This window comes from Nycticebus coucang, chromosome 22 (assembly GCF_027406575.1).
Source record: "Nycticebus coucang isolate mNycCou1 chromosome 22, mNycCou1.pri, whole genome shotgun sequence".
In the NCBI taxonomy this organism is placed as follows: Eukaryota; Metazoa; Chordata; class Mammalia; order Primates; family Lorisidae; genus Nycticebus; species Nycticebus coucang.
This window is the reverse complement of record NC_069801.1, coordinates 48,817,317-48,830,218: the sequence shown is the minus strand read 5'-3', so window position 1 is coordinate 48,830,218 and position 12,902 is coordinate 48,817,317. Positions and strand designations below refer to the sequence as shown.

Genomic DNA, 12,902 nt, shown 5'->3' with positions numbered 1-12,902 from the left:
TTTTTTAATTTGTAAGAAAAAAATTTTAGTGGGTATTTTGTAAACATGCCACACTTTTTCTTGGGTCTATGCCCTTTGTTCATTGTGTGAATGTTTATGAGGCTCTTTCCTTCTAGGTTTTGGAGATCATATTCATTGGAGGACACTAGAAGATGGAAAGAAAGAAGCAGCTGCCAGGTACAAAACATGGTTTTAGGTCATTTGTGGTGGTACAACACTTTGCAGCTGTCAATGTTAGGTGAAGGGCTGTGCCAAGGCTGAGTGGGAACTAAATAGTTTCCTAATAACAACAATAGTAGCTAACGTTTATAACTGATGCTTGAACAATGTGGACTTGAATCACACAGGTCCACTTATCCTCAACAAATACATTGAAAAATATTTTGGAGATTTTTGACAATTTGAAATATTTGCAGATGAACCATGTAGCCTAGAAATATGAAAAACAGTAAGAAAAAGTTAAATATATCATGAATGTATAAAATGTATGTGGAAACTAATCATTTTGTCATTTACTACCATCAAATATATACAAATGTATTATAAAAGTTACAATTTATCGGGCGACGCCTGTGGCTCAGTCAGTAGGGCCCCGGCCCCATATGCCGAGGGTGGCGGGTTCAAACCCAGCCCCGGCCAAACTGCAACAACAACAAAAAAAATAGCCGGGCGTTGTGGCGGGCGCCTGTAGTCCCAGCTGCTCGGGAGGCTGAGGCAAGAGAATCGCGAAGCCCAAGAGTTAGAGGTTGCTGTGAGCCGTGTGACGCCACGGCTCTCTACCCGAGGGTGGTACAGTGAGACTCTGTCTCTACAAAAAAAAAAAAAAGTTACAATTTATCAAAACTTAAGCACACAAATACTTACATAGGATACATGGTGCCTTTTGTAGTTGAAAGAAATATAAACAAATATAAAGATGCAATATTAAATCATAACTGCATAAAATTAGCTGGAGTACGTTGTATACTACTACCATAATTTTGTAGCCCCTTCTTGTTGCTATTGTAGTCAGTTTAAGTGTTGCAGAGCATGTGTTTAAAACACCATGTGACACTAATCAACCTCCGCATGAGCAGTTTTCCCCTCCAGTAATTTGTGTATCACAGTAAAAAGTGATCTCTCGTGGTTCTTGAGTATTTTCCGTGGCAAGTTTAGTGCGAGATCACAAACCTAGAATAGTATATAGAATGCATGCAAAGTGCCACTAGTGACACTAAAGTGCTCCTAAGAAGCAGAAAAAAGTCATGATATTACCCAAAAAGTTGTTTGTGTACCATAGATTGAGGTCTGCAGAAGTGGTTGCCAACCACGATTTCAAGAATATTAAATCCAGTAGAAGGACCATTGTAAAAGAAAAGGAAATTTATAAAGCTATTGCTGCAGCTACACCAACAGGCACAAAACCTAGATTTTTGTGAAATACTTTTTCATCTCTTACTGACAATGTAGATTTTATGCTTAGGATTGCTATAAGAAAGGCATTCCTATACAGCCTTAATACAATTTGAGGAAAAAATGAAGTTGTTACATGACAAAGGGAAGGCAAAAGAGCTAAAGCTGGAGAATTTAATGCCAACAAGGGATGATTCAGCAATTTTAGAAAGAGGCTTACCTTTAAAAATGTCAAGATAAAAGTAGGAGCTTCCAGTGATGAATTGGCAGCTGACAGGTTCCCAGATACCATTAGGAAAATTGTTAATGAGAAGGGATATATCTGCTTGAACAGGTTTTTAATGCAAATGAAAGTACCCTATTCTGGAAAAAGAGTGTTACAAAGGATGTTTATTAGGAAGGGAAAGGGAGCACCAGGATTGAAGCCAGGAAGGGATAGGCTAACTCTGCTGTTTAGTGCAAATGTAGTTGATTTATGATCTGAACAACTCTTATCTATAAAGCTGCTAATGCCTAAGCCTTGAAGGGAGAAGATAAACACCAGTTGCCAATGTTTTGGTTGTACAATAAGAAAGCCTGGATGACAAGAACCCTTTTTCTGGATTGGTTCCATCAATGCTTTGTCCTTAAAGTCAGGAAGTATTTTGCAAGTTCTTTTGATACTAGATAATGCCTGGGCCACTCAGGGCCCCATCAGTTCAACATCAGAGGCATGTGGTCTACTTGCCCCCAAACACAGCATCTCTAATTCAGCCTCGAGATCAGGGGTCATAAGGACCTTTGACTCATTACACATGGTACTCTATGGAAAGGATTGTCAATTCTGTGAAAGAGAACCCTGATACAGAATACATGATGAAATTCTGGAAAGATTACACCATTGAAAATGCTGTTGTTGTTACAGAAAAAGCTGTGAAAGCCATCAAACTGAAATAGTGAGTTCTTGCTGGAGAAAACTATGTCCAGATGTGTATGACTTCACAGGATTTGTAACAAAGATAATCAAGGAAATCATGAAAGAGATTGTGGATATGCCAAAAAAGATGAGGGGGGTAGAGGGCTCACAATTTGGATCTTGGAGAAATTCAAGAGCTAATAGATGCCATGTTGGAGGAATTAACAGAAGACGACTTGATAGAGATGAGTGCTTCAAAAATAGGGCCAGATAATGAGGAAGGAAATAAAGAAGAATCAGTGCCAGAAAAAAAAAAAAAAAATGAGACGAATCTTGTAGAAGGATTCCTATTATTCAAGATAGTCTTCCACTTTTATGACATGGACCCTTCTAAGATACAGGCACTGAAACAAAAGCAAATAGTGGAAGAGGGATTGGTACTATATAGGGACAATTTTAGAAAAATCCAAAAGCAAAAACATCAGTCAAATTACAATGTATTTCCATAAAGTTACACCAACTCTGCCTCCCCTTCCACTTATAGCTCTGCCACTCCTGAGATCTCAAGACTAACACTCCTCTTCCTCCTCCTTCTCAGGCTACTCAATGTGAAAACAAGGGTGAATAGTAAATATTTTCCTTATGATTTTCTTAACACTTTCTCTAGCTTACTTTCTTATAAGAATACCTTGGGCAGCGCCTGTAGCTCGAAGGGGTAGGGCGCCAGTCCCATATGCCAGAGGTGGCAGGTTCAAACCCAGCCCCGGCAAAAAAAAAACCGACAAAAAACAAAACAAAACAAAAAAGAATACCTTATATAATTCATATAACATACAAGGTATTTTGTTAATCAGCTGTTTATGTTATTGGTAAGGCTTCCAGCAAGCAGTAGGCTATTAGTAGTTAAGTTTTTGGGGAGTTAAAAGTTATTTTCAACTATGTGGGGTCAGCATCTCTAACCCCCATATTGTTCAAGGGTCAATTGCCCTAAGTACTTACTATGCTCCAGGCATTAAATTACATGAATTGACTAACTTACTCCCCACAACAACTCTCTGAATTGGTACTGTTATCGCCATTTCAGAGATAAGAAAACTAAGGCACAGTTTTCTAAGGTAACTGCCCAAGATCACACAGCTAGTTTAGTGGCATAGTCAAGATTCAGACCTAGACTCTCTGAGTTTGGGACCTGTACTCTCAGCCAGAATACCATACTACTCACTAAACTCCTGTTGAATAGTTTCAAGTCCCAAGTAGGTTTAGTTTATGCAGAATTTAAAGCATAAGAAAAGGGAAAAGAGAGAAGGTTAAGCAATAGTCTTAAGTGTTTTACATGCACTGATTTATTTAATCCCTGCAACAACCTACTAGATCGGAACACCTATGAAATAATGATTTTTATTTTACAGAAGAGGAAATTGAAGTACTACAGAATTAAATAACTTGCCAATATTTGCAGTGCTATTATGTGTTAGAGCTAAGACTTGAATGTTTTTCTACTATACTGGAGAGTTACAGTTACAAAGACCTGCACCCCAATATATTAATATATGCACCGGCATTATAAACACACATACTCACACAAACAAATACACTATATATATATTTTTTGAGACAGAGTCTCAAGTTGTCGTCCTTGGTAGAGTGCTGTGGCATCATAGCTCACAGCAACCTCAAACTCTTGGGCTTAAGTGATTCTCTTGCTTCAACCTCCCAAGTAGCTGGGACTACAGGCGCCCATGACAACACCTGGCTATCTTTTGTTGCAGTTGTGATTGTTGTTTGGCAGGCCCAGGCCAGGCTCCAACCCGCCACCCTTGTTGTATGTGGCCGGCGCCGTACCCACCATACTATGGGCACTGAGCCACAAATACACTATTGCACTTGAAAAAAATTAAGCGCTTGGTATCCTCAGGACAGATATAGTTTCACAGCCCTGGGTCTGAAAACTTCGGTTGTCAGATTTAGCAAATAAAAATAAAAGATGCGCAGTTCAATTTGAATTTTAGATAAACAATAAACAGTTTTAAATATGTATGCAACATTTGGGACATAATTTATACTAAAAAAAAATTGTTTTGTTGTTGGCAACCTTATCCAGGGGAAAAATTTCTTTTAATCGTTCAAGTTGTAAATCAAATGACTATTCCTAGGTAAAGTCTTCAATGATTTCCCTGTGCAGTTTGTTTTTCTCTTCTGTCTTTTATAACTGCACCTACATCTGATCATAGCATTTATTACTCTGTAGGTGCCTGATTCTTTCCGTTCAGACTTTTGATCTCCTGCGGGTAAAACTTTTGTGTTTATCTTTGAATTCCCAACAATGGAGATGTCTAAGGACTCAAAAGGTTATTAAATAAATATTCACTGAGAGCCAGTAGGTTTAGGAGGAGGAATGGAGAGCAAGCATGTATGAATTACCTTCTGTAGGTTAAATACAGTGCTGCTTGTTCTACAGTATTTAATGCTCATCAAGGCTTCAACATGGCATAATCCTATGCGGCAGAGAGAACACGTTCTCCGGAGGCCTAAAGTCATTTGGCACAAATAACGGGCGCCATTTAGATCTTTGCATCTCTTTTCTGAGAATGCTGGACCCGGGCCTAGTTGGCCTAGAAATCCTGTTTCCATAGAAACGAGGGTCTCCGTAGCTGCGAACGCAGGCAGGAAGTGTACTTTGCACTTCCGGAGTCGCGGCCGACCCGGAAGTTGCCCCGCCATCGCTCATGGTCGCTCCCGGGCAGGATGCCGCTCGTGGTGTTTTGCGGCCTGCCGTACAGCGGCAAGAGCCGGCGCGCCGAAGAACTGCGCGAGGCGCTGGCGGCCGAGGGCCGCGCGGTGTACGTGGTGAGCGACGCGGCGGTGCTGGGCGCGGAGGACGCGAGCGTGTACGGCGATTCTGGCCGTGAGAAGGCGTTGCGCGGATCCCTGCGCGCCGCGGTGGAACGGCGGCTGAGTCGCCAAGACGTGGTGATCCTGGACTCTCTGAACTACATCAAGGGCTTCCGTTACGAGCTCTACTGCCTGGCCCGGGCGGCGCGCACCCCGCTGTGCCTGGTGTACTGCGTACGGCCCTGCGGTCCGAGCGGCGGACTTCAGGTGGCGGGCGCGGGGGAGAACCGCGGCCGGGACGGCAGTGTGAGTTGGCGGCCACGCTTTGAGGAGGGCGGGAGACCTCAGGCGGCGGGCGCCGGTGCGCCCCGGGAACTGCGTGCGGCGGGCTCTGTAGTAAACCGGAGAGCCCAGGCCGAAGGACCGAAGGAACTGGAGCCAGAGGAAACCGGTACAAGAGATTCTCCGCAGTCCGAAAACTCTTCAGAGCCTTTACCTACTAGTACCTTTTACCCCCCCGAACTTGTGGAGGCCCTAACGCTGCGCTTTGAGGCTCCCGACTCTCGAAACAGATGGGACCGGCCTTTGTTCACCTTGGTTGGCTTAGAGGAGCCCTTGCCTCTGGCGGAGATCCGGACTGCCCTGTTTGAGAACCGGGCCCCTCCACCGCATCAGTCTACACAGTCCCAGCCCCTCGCCTCTGGCAACTTTCTGCACCAATTGGACCAGGTCACCAGCCAGGTGTTGGCCGGGCTGATGGAAGCGCAGAAGAACGCGGTTCCTGGGGACTTGCTCAGGCTTCCTGGCACCACGGAGCACCTGCGGTTTACCCGGCACTTGACCATGGCAGAACTGAGTCGCCTCCGTCGCCAGTTTATTTCCTACACTAAAATGCATCCTAACAATGAGAACTTGCCTGAACTGGCCAATATGTTTCTTCAGTATCTGAGCCAGAGCCTGCACTAACAAGAGTGAGTAGGGGGATGCCATGGTCCCTAACTTCGCTGTATTTCGCAGCGCTTTTGCGTTGTATTTATCTGGGAAGAATAGTCTGAAGGTCTGCAGATAACAGTACTGTACCACATCCATTGTGACTGATTCACTCAAACTTTCCTGACTGCCTCTGTGCTAGGCCTTGAGGTAACCCCTAAGTTGTGACTGGAGAGAATGGAGAGCTTGGAGTATCCTGGCAAATAGTTTCAGAGGACAGAACTCAGGAGAAGACATGTTGCTTAGATTGGATTCTACTGGGGATATCACAGACCATTGTTTCCCCCTATCTCAGTTGTGGGAGAGCAGACCGGATGGATGAGAATTGCTTTAAAACAATTGTCAACAGCGCAGTTCCGCATCGGCACCTGCCTTTTTTTTCATACTAAGCATTTTTGAATACCATGCTTTTTGGCTGGTCACTATGAGACTGAGTTCACAGATCCATTGGTTTCTGTCCTTGGGAGGCGTTGATTTTGTGGGACGGGAAGCATAACCACCAGATTATTCCCTCTATTAAAATCTTTTAAAGTAGATTGTGTACTGGAATCTTTTTCACTTAATGTTCTCCATGTAACTTAGTGAAATATTTTAAACACACGTCATTGTTAATATCTTAGAAATAGTATTTTGGTAGTGCTTGTGAGAGATCAGCATGAGTTTTGGTCTAACCGGCAATAATTATATTATGACAACTGCCATAACTGTTGTCCTAAATTCTGTGTTTTAAGCAAATATCACCAAGTTTGTCTTTTGTTCTTTTACTGATTTCTTTGAGCAAATGGTAGGTACTTACTGAACCAGTGCCTGTGATTTTCAAAAACTGGATACAGTCTTCTCTCTTGAGAAATACAGATAAGTAAACATGATTATAGGATGAAAAGGGCTGGTGGTCAAAGGATGATAACAAAATGCTTTGGGAACCCAGAGGAGAGAAGGACTAACTACGTTCTGAGAAATGTGGTTTTGGAAAAGTTTTTTTTTTTTTGTAGAGACAGAGTCTCACTTTATGGCCCTCGGTAGAGTGCCGTGGCCTCACACAGCTCACAGCAACCTCCAACTCCTGGGCTTAAGCGATTCTCTTGCCTCAGCCTCCCGAGTAGCTGGGACTACAGGCGCCCGCCACAACGCCCGGCTATTTTTATTTTTTGTTGCAGTTTGGCCCGGGCTGGGTTTGAACCCGCCACCCTCGGCATATGGGGCCGGCGCCCTACCGACTGAGCCACAGGCGCCGCCCTTGGAAAAGTTTTGAAAGGGGTTTTAACATTTGAACCATCATTCTAGAATAATGATCTGAAAAAAAAAATAATTTTTTTTTAGGTGTTGTGGGGAATAGGGTCTCTTGCTACTTACAGTAAATAAACAAATGAGCATAAATATGTTTTAATTAAAACCATGGACACTGAAATGTGAACTACATTTAATTTTAACATGGCACTAAGGATTCTTTAGATTTGCTTTTCAACCATTGAGAAATGTAAAAATATATTGTGCTTTAAGAAGAGCTGAAAAAATATTTGCTTATCATGGGTCCCTAGAAGCAGGTAGCGGTCTGAATTTGTCTCTCAGACCATATTTTGTTGATCCCTTCCCTAGAAAGATGAATAGAGGAGTTTGCGGCAAAGAAAGGGGAAGCAAAGAGTTTAAAATGTGCATATTCTGAAACTGCTTGGGGTTATTAAAAGGTGAGGAAGATAGGCCGCTTTGATTGATAGTATATTCCTTGTTCATCTGGTAATCTCGACTCACCTTTTGTTTCTCATAAAAGAAGATTTCTCGTGTGATATGGAGAAATAGGCAACCTCCTAGGAGGTTGGAAAAAGGCTTTTTCCATTTTTCACTTTCTGCTTCTAATCTATTAATAGTTGATTATTGGTTGAGTTGGTTTAAGCACAGGAACTCCGGATTGCCATTCTAAGTTGAAGTGAGAACATTGGTTTTGGAGTCAAACTTCTGAGTTAGCTAGTAAGTGGCGGAACATAGACTCTACATGGCCAAATATTTAATCTCTTAGGAATCTGTTCCCATTTCCGTTGTGAGACATTAACAGTATCTTCCTTAGGGTTATTTTGAGGATTTAATGCATGTAAAGCACAGCACATGTCATAATAAAAATTCAGTACATTTTGGCTATCGTGGTTACCTAGATCCTACTATCCACCTAAACTTGCCCTGCTCATTTGATTTACAAGCTTTGGTAAGTATTGGAGACACAAATCCATCCCAGATTTGAGGTAGGCCTAAGGTGAGGTAGCTAAATAATTGACACTTACATTAAATGAGTTAATTTATGTATATTTAGAATAGTGCCTGGCCAGTAGTAAATGATACATGCATATTGCTAATAATAATACATATATATGTCAGATGTAGGAAATACAGAAACAGTGAAGAGTTCTTTTCCATAGGAAGCTCCAAGTCCAGTGGAGGGAGGTGGATAAATAATAGATAACAGGTCAACATGTTAAATGCAGTAATCACTATCATACGGTACATCTTGTTATGGTGATAGGTGGTTGTATGACGGAGAAAGCCAGTGGCTGAGAGTCCTCCTACTGGTTGTCATTTGAACCTTGAGAGTTAGGAGTTTTATCTGGCCAGTCTGGTTCAGGTAGATTATATTGTTCATTAAAAAAAAAACAAAAAACACTTTCTTCCCTTGATTATAAAGATTATATTTAATTGTAGAAAAATTAGAAAATACAGAAGTATAGGAAAACATCCACAGTACCATTATCCATAGATAACTATTATGTTTTGGTAAATTTCCTTTTATCCTCTTTATACATGTTTATATAATTAAAAGCAGACTATATTTGCCTGAGCAAGACCAAGACACCATTTCTACCCAAAATTAGAAAAATTAGCTGGGCGTGGTGCCTTGCTGAGGCAGGAGGTCCCTTGAGCCCAAGTATTTGAGGTTGCAGTGAGCTATGATAATGCTATTGCACTCTAGCCTGGGGAAGAGAGAGACCCTATGTCAACCCCCATCAAAAAAAACAAGAACGGGCGGCGCCTGTGGCTCAGTCCGGCCCCATATGCCGAGGGGTATCAAACCCAGCCCCGGCCAAACTGCAACAAAAAAATAGCCGGGCGTTGTGGCAGGCGCCTGTAGTCCCAGCTGCTCGGGAGGCTGAGGCAGGAGTTGGAGGTTGCTGTGAGCTGTGTGACGCCACGGCACTCTACCGAGGGCAATAAAGTGAAACTCTGTCTCTACAAAAACAAAAAAACCAAGAACATAAACCGAAAAGAAAAGCAGACTATAGATAATTTTGTATCCTAGTTTTTTATATAATGTACCTACAAAATTCTTTATTAGCATTTATTTTATTTATTTATGTATTTTTTTGAGATACAGAGTCTTACTCTATTGCCCTGGGTAAAATGCCATGGCATCATCCTAGATCATAGCAACCTCAAACTCTTGGGCTTGAGCAATCCTCTTGCCTCAGCCTCCCAAGTAGCTGGGACTACAGGTGCTGGCCACTGTGCCCAGCTAATTTTTCTGTTTTTAGTAGAGATGTGGTCTCACTCTTGCACAGGCTGGTCTTGAACTCCTGGATTGCTCACACAAGCCACTGCCTTTAGCTTCTTAGAATGCTAGGATTATAGGTGTGAGACACTGTGTCTGACCTAATATCTTCAATGATTATATATAACAGTAATCATTTACAAGTACTGTAACATTTGGAAGTATTATAACTTGATGTTTTCTTCTGTTTTTTTTTTTTTTTCTTTTTTGAAAGATAGTCTCATTCTGTTCCCCTGGGTAGAGTGCCATGGCTTCATAGCTCACAGCAATCTCAAACTCCTGGGTTTCAGCAATCCGCTTGCCTCAGCCTCCTGAGTAGCTGGAACTACAAGCACCCATTGCTACACCTGGCTAGTTTTTTTTTTTTTTTTTTTTCTGTTTTTGGTACAGATGGGGTCTTGGTCTTGGTCAGGCTGGTCTCAAACTCTTGAGCTCAGGCCATCCACCTGCCTTGGTGCTAGGATTATAGACATACCTAGCCTGGTGTTTTCTTCTGTTCTGCAATCTTTTCTCCCTAGCTTTAAAACCCACGTGTGTGGGATTTACAGAAATGTCAGACTTTACCAGTAATTTTGTTAGGGTACTAATCTACTATAATTGAACATTTAGGTTGTCTTGAGATTTTTCCCAGTTGAAATCATATGGACTACATGAATGTCTTCATATGTTAATCTTGATAAACATTCTTTTAAGAATAGATTTCAAAGTGGAATTATACATTATAATTTCTTTGTTTTGCTTTTAAGTGGATTGCCCCTGATGGTGATTATTCATAAATCTTGGTGTGGAGCTTGCAAAGGTAAGTACAAGTGCTCAATCCAAATTCAAACCTCAGATGTATTGTCAAACATTAATATTTAACAAATGTTGGCTTGGCGCCTGTGGCTCAAGTGGCTAAAGCTCCAGCCACATACAGCTGAGCTGGCGGGTTGGAATCCAACCTGGGCCCGCCAAACAACAATGATGGCTGCAACCAAAAAAATAGCCAGGTGTTATGGTGGGAACCTATAGTCCTAGCTACTTGGGAGGCGGAGGCAGGAGAATCGCTTGAGCCTGGGAGTTGGAAGTCGCTGTGAGCTGTGATGCCACAGCACTCTACCCAGGGTGACAGCTTGAGGCTCTGTCTCAAAAAAATATATATATATATATAATATATATATAAAATATATATATATATATTTAACAAATGTTAGCACTGACTCTGGCCCAGTACTTCTGATTGCTTTAAGGAATAACAAAGAAATATAATTTTATTTGTAGGGATAAGATGATTAAGATATAATTGTGTTGAATATGAGATTAAATACTAAGATGTCATATGGACGATAAATATTAGAGGAAGGCAAAATTATGTACAGAGAGATGAGAAGTGGTTAGGGCAGTCCCGGAGGAGGTAGGAACCAAATTGGAACCAAAGATTACCTGACTCTGTGGCTTGTGTTCTTTCTGCTGTACCGCCTTGCTATTTTCTCAAGGAGGTTTTTTTCTTTCATTTGGTATGCTGCACTTAAAAAATTCCTAGTTAGAAAGTGAGTGTAAAACTCGTGTAAATAATTAGTGTAAAATTATATATGTGTATATTCGTGACAGTATTATCACTCTTGTTGCCTGTTACTTCAATAGAAGTTATTGAAATGTAACTATAAAAGCAAATGGTAATACTTTCAAAGACATTTGTATGTTTTATATATTTTATCCTTATTTTATTTTATTTATTTATTTATTTTTGTGGGTTTTGTCCGGGGCTAGGTTTGAACCCGCCACCTCCGGCATATGGGACTGGCGCCCTACTCATTGAGCCACAGGTGCCGCCCTTTATCCTTATTTGATAAATGAGGTAAAAGCTTCAGAGAAATGAAGTAAGTCATCCAAGGTCATGTAGATATACAAATAAGTAGCAGAAGCAGGACCAGAATTCAGGTATCCAGTTTTTTGAAGTATTTAAAAAAAAAAAAAAGTTATGTGAATCAATGCAGCCCTGACCTATCAAAGAGAAATGGTGATGCTTATGTTATTTAGGGTTTTGATATGACCGTGATGTTTTCTTCTATTCCAAAATCTTTTTTTCCCTTCTAGCTTTAAAACCCAAATTTGCAGAGTCTACAGAAATTTCAGAACTTGCCCATAATTTTGTTATGGTAAATCTCGAGGTAAGATTGAGAGTTTCTCTTTTTTGCTATGATATTAAGACTACTGTTTTAGAATTGGCATCATTAATGGTATAAAATTAAAATGGTACAGAATTATATTTAGCAGAGCTGGTTACTTGTATGTATGTATTTTTCTGTTGACCTCTGATACTAAGGATTGCATCAGATATTTTAGAAAGCCATCCAGTGTCTACATCAGGGTGGAAGAAGGAGAAGAGATTTCATATGTTGACTAAACTTTCAGTTCCTTTCGTCCTTAGTTTATGATTATGACATGTTTTATATCTTTGTGTGGACTAAAGGTATAGTCATACATGCAGACCAAAACTTCTTGCAATACATGAGTCAGTTGAGCGTCCACTTTGTGCTGGGCTTGTATGTACAATCTTTCTCTTTTATTGTGAGATATCCTTTTTATACTTCATATAGAACGCAGGTTTTGTAATCCTGAGTCATAGAATGTCAGATCCTAGAATTGGAAAGGATTTGTAGGCCATTGGTACTATGCCCATTTTACAGAAAGAATGTCTAAGGCTTAAAGAAGGTATGTGATTTTTGTCAAGATCACAGAGCCAGAAGGCAAGAAGGGGATGAAGGGAAGGGATGGGGTAAATTCATGCCTGGTACAGCGCACACTGTCTGAGTGAGGGGCACACTTATGAGTATAACTTTGACTTAGTCTGCACAAAAACAAAGTAGGTAAAGAAAAACATCTGTATCCCCTAACATTCTAAAATTGAAAAAAGGCTCAACGCCTGTGGCTCAAGCAGCTAAGGCGCCAGCCACATACACCTGAGCTGGCAGGTTCAAATCCAGCCCAGGCCTGCCAAACAACAATGACGACTGGAACCAAAAAATAGCCGGGCGTTGTGGCGGGCGCCTGTAGTCCCAGCTACTTGGGAGGCGGAGACAGGAAACTCACTTGAGCCCAGGAGTTTGAGGTTGCTGTGAGCTATGATGCTACGGCACTCTACCCAGGGCGAGAGCTTGAGGCTCTGTCTCAAAAATAAAATAAAATAAAATTGAAAAAAAAAAAGAAAGAAAAAAAAAGACTACTCATTAAGGAACCCCTTCAGTAGCAGGCTAAGTGCTTTAGACTATCTCCCGAGAC

The 12,902-nt window shown here is 41.3% G+C and overlaps 2 protein-coding genes across 2 annotated transcripts in view; both read left to right on the top strand.

Moving 5' to 3' along the window:
* The window catches only part of TXNDC12 (thioredoxin domain containing 12), a 29,570-nt gene that overhangs the window by 10,626 nt on the left and 6,042 nt on the right, over window positions 1–12,902 (top strand). Inside the window, exons 2-4 of the mRNA XM_053576483.1 lie at window positions 117–177; window positions 10,388–10,440; window positions 11,718–11,791. Of these exons, the coding sequence (XP_053432458.1) occupies window positions 117–177; window positions 10,388–10,440; window positions 11,718–11,791 (188 nt within the window). The remainder of the gene's footprint in view (window positions 1–116; window positions 178–10,387; window positions 10,441–11,717; window positions 11,792–12,902) is intronic.
* KTI12 (KTI12 chromatin associated homolog) lies at window positions 4,559–6,643 on the top strand. The gene has a single exon (XM_053576480.1). The coding sequence runs from the start codon at window positions 5,033–5,035 to the stop codon at window positions 6,083–6,085; it is 1,053 nt and encodes a 350-aa protein (XP_053432455.1). The 5' UTR covers window positions 4,559–5,032; the 3' UTR covers window positions 6,086–6,643.

What these genes read in the sequence shown, in the direction of transcription:
- KTI12 (XM_053576480.1), top strand. Translation starts at nt 5,033, where the DNA reads ATGCCGCTCGTGGTGTTTTGCGGCCTGCCGTACAGCGGCAAGAGCCGG.